At 40.5% G+C, this 17,247-nt stretch overlaps 1 protein-coding gene across 1 annotated transcript; it reads left to right on the forward strand.

Annotated features, from left to right (window-relative positions):
• Positions 1 to 72: 72 nt before the first annotated feature.
• PLAU (plasminogen activator, urokinase) lies at positions 73 to 11,029 on the forward strand. The gene is made up of 11 exons (XM_019556259.1): positions 73 to 207; positions 1,837 to 1,962; positions 2,847 to 2,904; positions 3,086 to 3,190; positions 4,334 to 4,508; positions 5,259 to 5,356; positions 6,015 to 6,210; positions 7,199 to 7,341; positions 7,983 to 8,123; positions 8,869 to 9,017; positions 9,673 to 11,029. The coding sequence occupies exons 2-11, from the start codon at positions 1,903 to 1,905 to the stop codon at positions 9,859 to 9,861; spliced, it is 1,314 nt and encodes a 437-aa protein (XP_019411804.1). The 5' UTR covers positions 73 to 207; positions 1,837 to 1,902; the 3' UTR covers positions 9,862 to 11,029.
• Positions 11,030 to 17,247: the final 6,218 nt, after the last annotated feature.

The following is a 17,247-nucleotide window of genomic DNA, read 5'->3' on the forward strand; positions in this document are numbered from 1 at the left end:
GACAAGAGCCAACCAATCACAATTCAGGCTAAGGGTTTAAATAGTGATGTGCTTCCTCTGCAGAACAGTGGGAATCTGTGGTAAGCTTGGATTGATTGCTAAAGAGTCTCCAGCTCTAAAGCTGCTGCTGTAACAGCACAGAGCACTGCAAGCCTTTGGCACTGTCAGCTCAGAACACGGCAAGCCTGCAGCATTGTTAGTGAACTGGTAAGTACCATACCTTTAAAATCCAGTTGTATTTTACAGGCACACACTGTCCTTGTGGCATTGTAAAATTGATGTCTTTTTCAAAAGCCTATAGGAAAAGCTGCATTTTTGCAAAGCTGATATTGATTGCTAGGTTTACATTCCAAACATTGTATAATGCAACCTCCCACAGCCTATAATGTTGTGTTATTAGTGTTGCTGAAGCACTGGATTTCCTAAATTCTGTTTGCAAATAAATGACCAGTTGTTTTAATGTGTTAAAACCTGCAGACTACAAATCCAGATTGCAGATTTATTGCTTTGTTAAACCATTTTCAATCTAAATGAATTTGAGAAATGCATATATCTATATATCTGCGACACAGGTTGTTTTCTAGCACTGTTCAACCAGCACTGCTTATAGTTTAGGTTCTTTCAGCATTTAGACATCCCTTTTGGACATTTATCCCTTGTTTTTGTCAGTCCAGGAATACAATTTTTGTTGTAGGAAAAGATTTAGGTTCCACTTAATTGAACTGACTTGCTTTAGAAACATGAAAACCAGTTACTACTTTGTCTTTGAAAAACAATTCAAAATTGGCTTGGAAAGGCAGTCTATTATGGGCAGATTGCCATTGACACCAGGCAAGCTGGCCTTTGCTACATGCGCACAGTCCTTCTGGCTGACAGAGGCAATTGCATCTGCAAAACCAAGAGAGAATATGTCTGAAGTCTTTTTACTTACTAGCTTTCAAAACTCCAAATAAATGGGAAAAAAGCAAACATCAGATTTAGATGGTACCTTAATGAAGTGGTCATTTTTTTTCCTTGTGCTCAGCATCCACAGTTCATATCCAGGGCAAGTAGGTACTTAAATAAGACATGAGCTCTTATGAAACTCTGCCCTGCTCCCATAGTTGCTGGGCACTTTTGAAAAGTCTTATCATGAACTACTACCATCCCTTCAAAATAGATAACAAACCTGAACTGCAACCAAGTAACCTTGTCATCACATTCCTTACAACTCTACGTTGGCGTGATAGTAGAATAACAAGGGAGCTCTCCATTCTACCCTCTGCTTTTTTAAATTGAAGTTACAAAAATCAGTAATATTACTTTGCACCAACGCTCGAAAAGAGGATGCAAAATAATATTAATTTTGATACCTGAATTGACCAAAGCAAGATGTTTCAAGGCACATTTTGCAATGAAATTCTTTTTTCCCCCTTTCTAGTTTTTTTTCAAGTCTGTGGAAAGTGAAATCAGAATGTGTCCTTTTTTTGGAGTCACCTATATATTGAATTGCCTGTACAAGTATTTTTTCTACAAGAGCTGCTCACTGTAGACTTGCTCAGCTTCCATATCTATATCCAACTGCAAAACAGAGAAACTTTCCAGCTTCAGAAAAGGGGCTAGGAAAAATTCAAATTGACATGGTAGCTATTTTTTAGAGTAAAAAACAATAAACTCTCTTTTGGCTTGTAAAAGTGAAGGGCAAATAGTCATACAAAGTCACTGCCTTTACTTCTTCTTCTAATTAATAGTACCATGATTTGTGATGAAGTCAAGCACGTGAATAAAGACAAAATAAAGAAAGTAACCTGGCACTCCAAGCCACAACACACTTCTAAGCTCCATTTTTATTTTCAGAAACAAACTCCCCACCAAAAACCGCAGATAAGAGAAGAGGAACTAAACCAGACCTTACCCAAAACCATGAAGTCACTTGCCATCATCTCGGTAATGCTGGGCATGCTCGTCACAGGACTAGACTCTGTAAGTTTTGAAATAAGCAGGGGGCACCCACTCATAGCAGCTATTGTTTACCTCCTTTATTGACCATAACCAATAACTTCTCCTTTCGTCTCTGAACTTGGCCTATTATTAGAATTCTACTTTCTAATGCTTGTAAACAACTGGCTTTATCTGATGGCATGACTGTATTTTGAACTTGTTTGTTATTTCCATCTACATTTCTTCTAATTATGGTGAAAAGGAAACACAAAAGTGGTCTTCTGGAGAGACCTTAACTAGTTATTAGAAAGGTGCAGAGAGGATCTTTTCCTCTTACTTTGTTTTTCTTAATACTAATCCAGTTGCAGAACCTCAGTTTCTAGGAGGTCACTGAGATTTATCAGAGGGTAGTAATATACTCTCCCCTCTAATGCCCTAGTTCAGGGGTAGGCAACCCCTAGCATGGGTGCCAGAGTACCACACACAGACATTTTACTTGGCACACATTCTTCGGTGCAGATGGCAGGGAAGGGGCCAGAGCTGAACTGCAGAAACAAAGATTGGGCCCCTCCCGGCTTCCCCGCCATGTGATTCTGGCACTCCAACATCTTACAAGTCAAGGCTGTGGGTGTTTTTGGCACTCTGCCCAAAAACACTGCCAACCCCTGCCTTAGGTAGCCATTTGGGCTTGGCTTGTGGGACTACTTAAGCCTTCCAAGAAGAACAGCAATTATAATGTTGAGTCAATGCATTGAAATTCAGATGTGCTTATCAATCAGCTGCATGTGTGCTGCTCAAGACTACAGGTGTACATCCAGGAATAGGTCTACATGCATACGCTTCAGAGACACAGACATAAATAATACAACAGTTTAAAAGAAAATATTCCATAACCAAAAAAAGCTTCTATTTTTTTCTCCCTTTAGGTTTGGAATAGACAGAAATTGTACGACTTACCCAGCAAACACAAATTGAGACACAAAGGTAAATACTTGCCACTTCTACTTTTATAGCCTAAAACTAGTTGTTGCACAGTAAGTGCACATAGCACAAGACAGAACACATTCCTTTTGCATATTTATATACTAAATGTGCAGCCTTCAACTACACATTATGGAACTATTGACAAATTGTAACCTTGCTTATTGTTGTCTTCTGTTAACAGATTGTAATTGTCTGAATGGAGGAACTTGCATTTCCTATACACTCTTTTCCAGGATTAGCCATTGCTCATGTCCAAATGGATATAGAGGGAATCACTGTGAAATAGGTAAGGTGGAATAGTTCCTATCCCAATCTAGATTCCTCCTCCTTCCTAACACTCATTTTCTGAAGTTACAAGTTATTACCTCTTTTTTGTGTACCAATAAAGAAGGCCTCTAGATTGGTATCTATTACTAATACACAGGAGAAAGAAGCAATGCCAAAATATTAGAACACTGCCTCTCAACCACTGAGTACATTTGAGGGATGCCTCAAGTCCAAAAAGGCTGAGAATCACTGTATTAGAATAAAGGTAGTTAGCACTTCTGGTTCTATTCCCTACTTCGTGAAGGTCATGACCTCTCCAATTCAGTTTCCCAGTTTGTAAGATACACTCTGTAGCTAGGGACAGAAACTACATATAAATTAATACAAGTGATCTGAAACAGGTTCAAATCTGTAGCACAACAGAAGTTCAGTGCATATAAACCACTTTCAAAATGGCTGAAACTGGTTTAAGATAAACATGGGCATGACTTAACTGATTTAGATTAAATTGGTTTATTGAACTTCTGTCCCAGATCCACTCTAGATTCAAGTTAACTCACAGTCCCCCAGCATCCCAGAATACTTCGTACCTCCCCACTGCCGACAAGGTAGGTGGGCTAGCCTTGGCCAAAGCTGCCTGCCGCAGCCGAGCAAGGAGGCCTGCTTTAGTGTCCCCCTTCCCCCCACCCTGGCCTCTGGCCTGGGCCACTGCAGGCATGTGGCTGCATTTCCAGAATCAAAAGTGAATGTCTGTTCACTTCTTTATCAGTCCAATCTATATAGCTTAGACTAACCTGTGAAGACTGAATTGATTCAGCCTCAAGCTTTTTGACTGTCTTTACTTACCCTGTTTGTTTGGAATGTTTCTCCAGAGTTTTTGGGAGACTTTGTTAGCTAGGTGAAGCAGGCTGAGATTCTTAAATAAAAGGTAATATAAGCCTGAAAATAAGGTATATATTTAATACCAAAACCCCTAGACCTTAGTGAAAAATTATAATGAATGCACACACATATGCAGAATTGTGTACGCAGAATGTTGCAACCATCTGACATTTTAGACCAATCAATCTTTTTCTTATTGGAAGGGCTTCATGGCTTCTTTCCATCTCAGCTTACTGTTAACAATCCCAAACAGGCTGCCAACTTTATATTCATATTTCAGATTCTGAAACACGATGTTTTAATGAAAATGGTCAAGACTTTAGAGGAACGGTGTCTGAGTGCGAGTACAACAAAGAATGTTTGTCATGGGACTCTCCCTCATTACTTAGGAGACCCTACAATGCAAACATGAGGGACGCTCTGCAGCTTGGACTGGGCAAACACAACTACTGCAGGTACAATAATGAAACAGTTACTAAGTGCTATCACACACACTCTTCAGCCCCAAAGTTCCTATAATAATGGTATATATTCAGTGAAATGCCAGGAGCTTCAAAGAGCTGCTTGCTAAAATTTGATTGCAAATATTTGGGTAAATTGTGCAAACTACCTAATCTTCAGATCTTCCACTGAAATTAATGGTATTTGGGGACTCTTGGCATTTTGCAGAAGTGGCCCTTTAAAGAGAAGAACCAATGCAACTGTTACAGAGAAGGTGGAGATGGGCTTTTCTCCGTGACTATAAGGGCCAAGAGTAGAAGCAATGACCTCAAGCTTTAGCAGGGGAAATTTAGGTTGGCAATTAGGAGAGATTTTCTGCCTATAAGGGAGTCAAGCATTGGAACAGGCTACATAGAAAAAATGGAATCTCCATTGTTGGAAGTTTTGAAGAGCAGGTTAGGCAGACACTTGGCTGGGAGGTTTTAGTCAGGGATGATCCTGCCTTGAGTAGGAGGCTGGAGTAGTTGACATTGTGAAGTCCTTCCAGCCCTACTTTCCTATGATACTATGAATTAATAAAATTAATGAGCTATTAGTTTTTATCAGACATTTATGATTATCCTTCTGTGAAGTAATTCCTTTAATATATATTTTTTTCAATGGAAGAGCTCTGATGATTCTTGTTGATGGATATTAGGCTTTTATTGAGTCATCAGTATTTAGTAGTCATAATGAACAAATGATTTTTCTTTCTCATTCTCCAGAAATCCAGATGGAAGTTCTAAACCCTGGTGTTATGTTAAGAAAGGGTTCCATATCGTGCCACACTTTTGTAATATACAAATGTGTCACAGTGACACAGGTAAGCTAGCACTTGCTTTAACCATACTCTGGTTTACTTTATACATGTACTTTCCACAGGAAGTGGGGAACTTCAAACTGGAGAGTTTTAGCATGTGTGAGGACTGAATTCTGTTGTTACACACTTAAGGGATTTATACATGAGCGCCCCAGGGGGTGGGGAGAAGGAAGGGGATTTTAAAGCACCTGGAACATCACATGTATCAGCATCCCTGCACTGAAATGGCAGCGGGGGTGCTTTATCTAAAGCTTGTTGAACAAGGTTTAGTTAAAGCACCTCTGCTACCATTTTTCAGTGCAGGATGCTGATACATGTGATGCTGGAGTCTGCTGGAGCACAGTAATTACCATACTCTAGCAAACTCAATTAATCAAGACTGTTTTTGAAGCACTGTAATTACTGTGTCTCAGAGCAGCCATGCTGCACATGTATAGGTGCCCTCTATGCTCAAATATCTTCTGTTGATAAACTAAAGGCAGAAACACCATATAACATGTGCCACTTAAAATTAACATCTTCATAAGGACTGGATGGTGTAAGTGTGAACACCATCTTGACATTTTCATGACTTGCTATTTTCTATTTTCAGCACATGGACAGGTGATTGGCTGCCATACTGTAAGTGCATTTGAAAAAAAGATTTTCCTTTATTTTACAGGGCCTACATGTGGCCAAAGGAGACAGACCAAGTACTACAAAATTGTTAGCGGGACACCTGCAAAGATAGAGTCTCAGCCTTGGATAGGTACCATCTATCATTATTCAAAGAAAGCAGCTGAGAATCACTTTGTGTGTGGTGGCAGTCTCATCCACCCTTGCTGGTTGCTTACTGCAGCACACTGCTTCCAAAAAGAGTAAGTGTCAGTATTAATGCTCCTTTTGTTATTTCCACTTTTCTTAGCTTGACCTCTTAGGGCAATGGCCATTTACTTAAACATAACACAGCAGTAACTGTCAACAAATTTGCTCTTTTAAGCAATGCCAAGAGGACATATTAAGCCACAGAAAGCCTAAATCTTCCATTTCATAATAAAATAGGAATGGTGTGACAGAGTAGACCTACCAGGTTATAACCTAAAAAAAACACATTCAGGTGGAAATGTAGGATAACTTTAAGCCAGGATTTTTTGTGGCTCAGCTCTTCTCAAAACTTGTTTTCAACTTGCCTTTCATGTACCATCTTCACAGAATACTTCAAGGGAAGCTGGCTGATAACAGTGTCAGTTCCCCTGGGATTTAAGGTGCTTCAGGAGGGCTCATTACCAAGAAGAGGCTAAAGATTTTAGAAAAAAACAAGAGAGCTAGTTAGAAATAGATTGAGGATGGGGTTTTATCAAAGTACTTGTGGGGATCTGAATTCTTTTCAAATGGAGAATTGGGAATCTTCCACTCTTTAGAACAGAGGGGGACAACTTTTTTTGCAGGTGTGCCATAAATTAACCACACCTTTCCTGAGTGCCACTCGGATCCTCTTCCCCTTCCTAATCTGCTGCTCTGCTTCCTGCCCTGTACTCCTTGCCCAATGTGCTCCTGTGCCATCTGTTTCTTGCCCTACCTGCTGCTGAGTTTTCTGCTCAGGCCCCTAGCCTTGTGGCAAGTGAGCCAGAGTTTGGACACCCCTGCCATAGGAAATACTTAGGCTCAGACCTTCACAGTGACCTAATTTGCTATACCATATAAGCAATTAGAGAAGTAACCATATGCCTGTTATGAAACAGGAATAGGAAGACAAATGTTCACATAACTAAGGCTTGACCCACATTATGAATAAAATTTAACAAACCTTGCTCATGTTTTCAGAAGCCCGATATCTTTATGTCTTCTTCTTTATCTTCCATCCAGGATAAACCCATCAGAATATACAGTTATTCTTGGAAAATCCCAGCTCAATTCCACTGACAAAAAAGAACAGAAGTTTCAGGTGGAAAAAATAATCACTCATCCGGGATTTTCAGATGAGTCAGGTGGTTATGAGAATGATATTGGTAAGTGCCATCTAAAATATGTCTCTCAAATCTGGAGTCTAATGTATTATTGTCACATAAGGAGGAAGAAGCTTGTTTAAGTTAAAGTAAGGAGAGAGAGAATTAGGTCTATATCAGGCAAGAAATCCCTCTTGTACCAGCCAGCATTTTATCAGAACAGATTTACTTGTTTTGCACTTGCTACCCAGTTCCATATACCCTGGCCCCCTTCAGAAAAAAACAAAGGCACGTTCTGTTTTTCACTGATCCAGGCTTAAAGTTGAAGTTTTAATAACAGGTGCTTAAGTCAGGGTGTGACTCAGTTGCTGTGTGTGGTTTAATGTGTTAAACACATGTTGCTAACCCCAGTATCCTGTCAAAGAACAATTGAGAAAAGATTCACCTGGCTAGTAGGGTCTCATTTCCATTCATGAGAAGTCTATTTCTCAGAGTTTTGTCATTCATTATCATGCAGGTAATTGAAAGTGAAGGCTGGAAAGCTTACCAGTTTCAACTTGATAAAGATGGATTTGGGACCAAAAAATATCCCAGCTATGATTCAGGCCCTATGATTGTATGATAGAATTTGTGTATAAGTACAGCATTTATTATGAATATTTCCTATACAACATTAAGTGCACCCTCTGATTTTGTTTGTTTAGCTTTGATGAAAATACAGTCAGCATCTGGGCAATGTGCAGTTGAATCTGAATATGTCAAAATTGTTTGTTTGCCACCTGAAAACTTGGAACTGAGGGTCAACACCCAATGTGAAGTTTCTGGCTATGGGAAACAAGATAACTGTAAGTAAATTGCTCCTCTTCTCAAACTTGTATTCATGGAATGAGGGTTATGAGACTAATCAGACTTGGGAATCTGTTGTACCTCTTACTTTAGGTTTGGTGCATAAAGGACCAAGTATTACTCTGTGCTATATAAAAGGCCAGGTGTCACTATCACTTTTTTTCTTTTTAAATACAAATAAAAAACCTTGGTTAGGGGATTTTTTTTTAATCACTTGAGAAAAGAGCAGGGCAAGCTGGCATACAATTTGAGCATGGTATAGTGGAAACACAGTCTCTTAATATTGTTAATATAGATAGAAATATATATTTCCTCTATGTAATCTATCTTGATCCCAAAATTCAGAAGTAACAGTGTTCCTTACACTCTGCTACTGCAGTAACCCATACGCTGTGTGGTATTACTCCCTACTGCCATATACCAAGATAAATTTCCATCTCTCCCATCATGATGTTTATGCTGGGCACTTCATACTTGGGAGAATGCTGAAATAAAGAGCATCATAAAATCTAAACATGGAAACTGAAGGAGACTACAAAGCCATGGCTGGCATTTTTAAAGGGCTTACTTCACCTGCAGCCTATTGCCATGAGCTACTTTGAAAATCCTAGGCTATGAACAACTACAGTTCATGTACAGAAAAATAGACAGAATAGGAATATGTCTTGTGTAGTACATCTGCACAAAAAATAGCATTAGAATTTTTGGAAAAGGTCTGTCTCAACTAGTTCCTGTTGTTTGCAGTTGACTATTTCTACTCTCAAATACTGATGTCAGCCAATGTGAACTTACTATCACAAGCTCTGTGCCGGGATAAATACTACAAAGACTATAAAATTACCAGAAACATGGTCTGTGCTGGGGATATTCACTGGAAAGTCGATGCCTGCAAGGTAAGAGTGGTTATATATTTTTTTCAAACTACTTCTGAGAGAGTCCTTGCAGAATACACTACTAAAACCCTAAGTCATGCATTTTTAGAGCCAAGAAATTGTGGTGTTCCTTCCCTGCAGTAGCCAGACATGGCTCAAAAAAGATTTTGAATGGAGCAGGGAAAGCAAGACTTTCCCCTACACCTCTGCCCAGTATGTGGAGGAAGGGAGCAGCTGCACTTTTTAATGGCTACGATTGCAGCCTCAAGTCTACGACAGCTTCAACTACTACTGTATTCCTACATCTGTTGAACCAGTGGTTGGTAGATCCCTCTGCCTCCCTCAAACTCAGCTCTGCAGAGATGTGGTAGGAGACAGGTTCACAGAGGTGCACTGCTTTTGCACAGGCACCTCGCACAAAGTAGATGGGCCTTCCCTGACCTTAAATGAGGAAGCAGAACCAGCTTTTAGCTGCACATCTCCTGTAGAGTTAATTGCACATTATATTCGATGAGCAAAATAGTTCATTGTAAAGGAACCCCACAATTTAATCCTGATTCAAATGTTCCATTATTTTAAACAATATAAGAAACTTACCTGTAAGAGAGAGATGCTATAATGAAAGTTTTTTTACGCTCAGAAAACCAACCATGATCTGTTGTATTTGCATTTTCAGGGAGATTCTGGTGGCCCTCTTGTCTGTGAACACAATGGCAGCATGACTCTGTATGGGATTGTCAGCTGGGGAATTGGCTGTGCTCAGGAAAACAGTCCTGGAGTCTACACCAGAGTCACCCAGTATCTTCCTTGGATTGAGTCTGAGATGAATGGAATCCATTTCAAAAGCCATGTCCCCTCCAAATAAGTGATCTTTTCTTGAGGCCTGGATCCAAAGCAAGAAGTCTGAGCACTTCTATCACACAAATGGGACTGAACCATGTATCGATGCAGTACATTGAAACCCTGAGTGTTAGTTTGGAGACTACTTGTGTGAGTTCCTCTCAAGTTTGCTTTTAAAATGCTTCACATGAGCACATCTGAAGCAAATAGACCTCTGCTATGTCCACTGCTGTGGATTACCTGGAAATCATTCCATAGGAAACTAACATTTAAATAATAAGTATTTCCAAGCACGGTACTGAAAGTTACCTCCCTACTTTATATAAGAACCAATATTAGTCTTTTGCAAGTATCTGTAAAGTTTTATCAATCAGTAACTTAATCATTTTATTTCAACTTTTTGAAAAATTGTTTATTTTGTATGTTCCTTTGTTCTAAAACAACGATTGTTTTAGTTTAACCTACTGAAGAACATCAGGATATGAGTATTAGCAGCCTAATACAGTTGAACCCATATTCAAACAGTGAACTAGGTCTCATGTATCAGAACAGAGTTGTGTCACTGTACTGTCATGTACTGAGTGAAATTCTGGTCAGAAAAAACAAATCTCTACTTAGAATGAAGTGATATTTGGCATGTGGGCCCAATCTTGTAAACCTTATACATGCTGAATGCTCAGCAACATTACTGGTGGTCATGTCTTGGTAAGATAACTGTAAGGACATTCCAGTTAACTGAGTACATTACAGGAAACCAAACTGTTATAGAAAACCCTAAGTGGCTTTCAGACCCAATCCCACCAATGGTTTGTCCTGACCCTTCCAATATCAATGTATGTCCGTATGTGTACTGATTATAGGTTTAGATGTTGGCAGGTGTTTGGGGTGAGGGGCAAGTTGTTATATTTTCCTTTCATTTCTGGCCAAGTTCTGCCCTCAAGTGCCTGTCCACTGTATGCTACAGGTATGTAAGATGCCAGAACTTAGCCCCATTCATTTAGATAAGGGTGTTTGAGAGCTACCTCTTTCCCAAAGATTTATTATATGCCTGTTAATTTTATTTTTAACTGTTTTTTAATTATTTGTAATATTTGTATGGAGGCTGGAACCTCAACTGTTATTTAATTTTTTAAATCTTTTTTTAACTTATTGTTCAAGGAGATGAAAACTCTTAATAAAAATGGCTAATCTTATGTGGATGTTTCAATCTCTTTTCTCTGCAAAAGGCATGGCTTGAATGGAGGAACAGGAACTAAGAATTCCTAATATCTTAGCCTTCCTGTTCAACTAATTAGCGCCAAATAATATTGAGGAGGGATAATTTCAGTCCTGCACAGGCAGGCTATTTAATGATTATGACCTCTGTATGATCTTCCTTCAGTTAAACAAAACCAGTGTTCTTCTGCAGCATGCAGAGGAAGGGTTGATGCAGCAAATTGTACAATAAGTCAAAAGGAAATAAGTTCCTTCCTTCCTGAATCTGCAGTATAAAGCTGCTGTAGCCATAAGATGGGGGAGGGTAGACAAAATTTAGTCCAAGGAAAAAAAAAGTCTACTAAGAAAATATATAGTGTAACCCTACAGCCAATAAAATTTCTTGTTTCTTTCAAGCTTATATTAGCTGACATTTGACTTCTGCCCTCTAGAGCTGTAGTTCTTAATATTTTTAGATTCAAGATCCCCCTGATTGGATTCAAGTCATCCCTGATTAGACTCAAGGCACACCTCAAAAATACAGCTTTAGCTTTCACTCAGTTTTTGACTATGGAACAATGATAGAGCAATTCTTCTGTTGTAAAGAACTCAAAAAACCCAAACAACCCCCCCCCCCAAAAAAAACAAACAAACCTCAAAACAAAAAACAAAAAAAGAACCATGACAATTCTGAATATTTTTTCACATTGGGTTTATTTTGTGAATCATGTGTAGATGTTGGCACACTTAACAGTGCTAATATTGAGCAGCAACCCACAGCACCCTTAAAAGCATTTTACAGCACCATGGTTAAGAATCACTGCTCTAGAACGACGAAAGACAATCAAAGCTCAAGACACCAGGAGGTTTTTCTTCTGCTAAGTCTGATAGAAAAATAAAGTGCTTTTGGTATCTATTTCCCAAAGCTCATTTTGTGATTTCCACCCCCCCGTGGCTCCCCCTCACCTTTTTTTCAAATAAATTCAACCACTGTGATTGGTCCGTATGAAATCTTTCAGGGATGATACTCCTAAATCTTCAGTTCTGGCATGGAGTGTTAAAAATGTGCAAGATGCAACATTTCAGGCATATGGGACATCAGGAGATCACTTACCATTTTACTCCCAGAAAACAAGATGCAGTAAGTATTTCACCATCTCTTGACCTTACAGACAGTGGTTTTAGAAGAAGCCTGTATTCAAAATGTCCCAACAGGAATTTTGGAGAGAGTACTGAGTGGTAAAACTTGTACCTCAGTAAACAAGCTTATGCAAACCTGAATACAAAGGAGTCTAGCTTATACATTACCTCAACCTGATCCCTAGTCCTTAAAACTGCAGGGGGAGCATGTACAACAACAGGCACAGGGCGGCTGCCATGATAAGCCCTTGAAAATGGCAGCTGGCCCTATGATCTGCCCAGGAAAACAGCTGTCTGCCACTGAATTGGGTAGACCCTTATCTATTCAGGATGTAGGGGGCAATGTGAATACTGCCTGTAAGATACAATGTATTTGTCTGATGCCCTAACTCAGTTGTTTTCAACCTTTTTCATTTGTGAGCCCCTCTGGAAATTTCAAATAGAGGTATGCACCCCTTTGAATTATAGGTATGGGTATTCACATACTCTTGAGTGATCATAGCCATCTTTCAGAGACCCCTTAGACATAGTCTGTGGGCCCCCAGAGGTCTACAAACTACAGGTTGAAAACCACTGCTTCAACTAGAAAAGCTAATAAACCCAAGTATCACTACAGCATCCTTCTAAAATAGTCAGGAAGGCCAGGAAGATTTGGTACCTTATCTGATAAAACACTGCAGCTTATTTGTATGGACAGCCTTCAAAACACTGGTACACAAATGGAAACGTATTTAAGGATCTACTTCCATAAAACCAGGATCTGAAGAGTGTTAGAGTTAGTATGATAGTGGGACAGTAGTATGATAGTAAAAAACATACACCATAATTAATTGATAGCAATACAACTGCAAATAAAAAGGAAGAAGGCCCCCATATGTAACATTTGCATGATGGTCTTGTGCATCCTAAGGTTCAGGGATTTCAGATAAAAAGGTGAATAGAGACAGGGGCTAGAGATCTGGTGAAATTCAGGTTCAGTTTTATATTCTGTCCTCTTCCCTCACTGCTTCCCTCTCCCCCACCCCCAAAAGTTCAAAGATATTCACAATCCAGACATTTTTGGATCCTTCACAAACAAGTTCCATAATCTGCAGCAACTTCCTGGTGAACAAGAGACAGCATCTGCTATACTTCCCTGTACCACAACAAAAGGAAGAGCCACAAGCAGAACCCATGATTGCGCGCAGAAATGGCAACTGTCTCCTCTCAAGTTAAAATATTTTATTTTAGATAAAAGCAAACCAGCTGACAAAACTGAAATCTTCACACATGAACACCTGATGAGAGCTGCCTCTGCAAACTAAGCCCAGCCATGAAGGAGATTGGAGGGACACATGCTCCTCCACAGTGTTCCTTCATGTAACTTTCCCTGCACCAACTGATTCAGTTTCTCTGATGCACACTATCTGGTGCTGGCTATAGCTAGCAGACCCTTAAGGGAGAGGTGGGAGTTGGAAGTACAACGCATCCACTGCTCCCCAATCTGTCCTACAACAGACTGTCCTTTCCCTCGTAAAGCATGCAGGGAAATGCACAGGGATGCTGAGGGAACAGTCAAAATAATGAAGGGAACTGTGTGTAGAGCAAGGTAAAGAGCTCTGCAGTCAGAAACAAAAATGGATGCAGACTAGGTAAGGGACATATCATCCCTCAAAAATGACTAGGGGCTTAGGAAGCAAGACCTAAGAGGAAAGGCTAAAAGCACTGGGAGCAGTCAGTCTGGAGAGGAGAAGACTGAGGTGAGATTTGATAACAGTCTTCAAATACCTGAAAGGCACCTACAGAGACTAGGTACAGACATTCAAAACACTTGAGGTAGAATCGATTAAAGTTACACAGTTTACTTTAAGCACCCTAGGTTAGACAGGGCGCAAACAGAGCACACGTTTGCCCTTTGGTGGGGAGGAGGAAGTGCTCCTGTATACCTGCCAGGATAGGATCTCCCTGGGTTGCCAGACACTGCTGAGCACAGCCGAGTGTCCTGTAACCCTGACCAGCTACCAGTCATGGGCAACCATAGCTCTCCTTGCTGCCACATCATCTGTCGGGTATCCTACACCTGCAGGCAGTCAGCAAAGGGATGCATGCTCGCCTTGCAGCCCAGTCGGGCTTCAGCTCTGTGGGGCTGCCCCAATCATGGAGGCGTGGGGGGTCCTGTGTTTTGTCTGGGGTCGGGGCACAGAGGTTCTGCGCTAAGCAGGACAGAGGCAGGGGGCAGAGTGGGACTCATGAGCTGCCAAGGTGAATGGGGGGTAGTGCCAGCAGCACACTACACTTCTGGCCTGGGTTGGCAAGGTACAGAGTGCAGAACTGTGGAAACTCCATCCTTGGAAGTTTTCAAGGGCAGGTTAGACAGACAATTACCTGGGATGGTTTAAAAAGTCATGCTCCTACCTTGAGCTGGAACAGATCTTGTGAGGTCCCTTCCAGACCTACTTTCCTATAATCGAGGTCCCAATTCTACATAATCCATGCACAAACATGCAGGTACACACAGATAAATACTTAGATTTAAGTACAGAGCATGGTGGTACAGGGCACTTTTTGGAAGAGAGGAAATGAGCTTATCAGAAGAATTTTTTCTTTCTTCTTTCTCCAAATTTAAGTAAAATAGTGTTTACTTCATTCGTGACCTTTGCTCTCCCACCAGCAAAGTTTTCACCTGAAAATGAACATGCAAAATGCTGCAATTCTACAGAAAAAAAATGGTTTCTTCCTCCTCACATCAAACCACTGGGAATGTAACACACAGCACACAGAAATTAAAGGCCCTATGCTTTCAGCTACATAGAACCAAACAGAACAATCCATCCTAGCTGAGTTTTACATTCTTTCCTCTTCTCTTTACCACTTCAAGTCTTTACATGATTCTGATTCATCAAATATAAAATGTTTGCAGTAGTCATACCAGTGCACCTTGACTTCTGAATGTATAGATTGTTCCAAATGAACCCTGAGTAATACCAATAACTTCTGTTGTCATTACTGTATGTTCACAATATCTTAGTTCTGTAGACTAAGAATCTAAAGTAAAGAAAAAGTAAAGCAACATCCCAGGAGTAAAACAAACTACACTGATAAAAAGCCATCTTTAACAATTGATCTTCAGGAGAATGATGCTGTTTACGTCACATCCCAATCAGACCTCACCGCCACATGGGGCTTTCAGAGACATGAGCATACAAGGAATTGCATTCTCTTCCTTTTGCACAATCCTTCCACTGGAGTGTGTTGCTTTTAGTCTTCATAGTGCAAGAAACTTGCAAGCTTTTAATCTACATGTTGCTCTCCGGGGCCACGTCCACACGAGCATGGATGCTTGTTTCCCTGGGGACATTGAATAGGAGGCTCATGACATGGCCCAGTAAATGTTGAAAACATTTCAGATATGGACATAGAATTTGGTCTTTCTTGTTGCCCTGGGAAAACTGGAAAAATGACTAATTAGATCTGAAACGTCTTTACTTCTCTGTTATACTTCCGCAGAAGGTATATCTTAAGAAACACAGAAAAAAGATGATCTAGCATTTCAAGAAAATAGGAAGCTGATTGAACCTATCAAAACTTAAGAGGAAATGATACATACTGTTTGTGTAGATTACTTTACCTTATATAGTTGGAGTATGTTACTGAAGATGGAAGTGAAGTGACTCAAAGCACTTACAAACAAACTGAATTTAAAATAAACTAGTGGTGGTGATACAATGCCCTGGGAAATAGTCACCTGTATATTGCACATGCTGTATCATTTATTTCTATTGTCCAAGTCCTCCCACATAAAATCCCACAGCACTGAACTGTGGACTAGTAAGGGGTTCATGTCTAAGAGCAGTGTCATGCTGGACCAGAGCACTTATTGGGGTGTGAAGGACTGAGCCATCTGCACCTACCCACCTTAGAACTTAAAGCTTGAATTATTTCCAACCTGGACCAGATTCAAACAAGTAAATGACCATTCAGACAAGGTATGTTTATTAACAAATGCATAGGTCCAGATTCTGTCCTGGCATATATCCCTTGAAAATTCATTGCAGCCATTATCATTGCACAAGTTACCAAGCTGTCCATAATTTGGAGCAAACAGATTAAATTCTTATGACAAGTCAATCATACATAGAGATGTTTAGAAACATTTTAAAGTAAAAATGCAGGAGAATTCATAGATCAAGTAAAATTTGCCTCTTCTCACCAATAGTGATGTAGGACAATAATCACCCAGATTCAGAGGAATGAATAATAATACTTCACACTACCAAAGGAGTTTAAACACTGATTGTAGTATTAAGCAACTTCGCATTTATCTTTTAAAAAGGGTAATTCAGATAAACTCATCCTTGATTTTAACCCCTGAACAGCTTTAGAAAAACCTCTTAATGAAAGATTTGGAACTATAAAAAAAAGGGAGAAGCAAAGTGCTGTTAGGACCCACAGCGCACGCTATTCCAGATGGAGTGGGAATCTAATTGCTTCCATATTCCATCAGTCATGGCTCAAAACTGTTTGAACTGGCACTGAATGATAATGATGAACATAAGGATCACCCCCCATGGACAACGGGGGATTACTCCAGCAAATCACTTCAGAGGCAAAACAACAAAACAAAAAACAAAACAACAGGGGCACGAGCAGGGCTGGGGGGCAGGGGCTTTGGGTGGGGGACAAGGGGCACAAGCAGGGCATCCTGACATGTGCTCCCTGCCCTCATTTTGTTTTTCTGGCATGCTAGCACTCCGGCACCTTCCAAGGTAGGCACTGCGGGTTTTTTCGGCACTCCGGCCAAAAACTGTTGCCTACCCCTGCTCTAATCATTGTATTATATGCTCCGTGCTGCCCAGGTCACACTTCCCCTGTGTGCATGGGACCAGTGTGGGCAGCAGGCAGGGTTGTGCCCCTCGCTGCAATGGAGTCCCCCAGGGCTCGGTCCTAGGGCCGGTGCTGTTCAACATCTTCATTAGCGACCTGGACGAGGGTGTGGAGAGCACCCTGTTCAAGTTTGCTGATGACACCAAGCTGTGGGGTAAAGGGAATACACCGGCAGGCAGGGACCGCATCCAGGCAGACCTGGATAGGTTAGGGA

Source organism: Crocodylus porosus, unplaced genomic scaffold, assembly GCF_001723895.1.
Source record: "Crocodylus porosus isolate Cpor-Errol unplaced genomic scaffold, CroPor_comp1, whole genome shotgun sequence".
In the NCBI taxonomy this organism is placed as follows: domain Eukaryota; kingdom Metazoa; phylum Chordata; order Crocodylia; family Crocodylidae; genus Crocodylus; species Crocodylus porosus.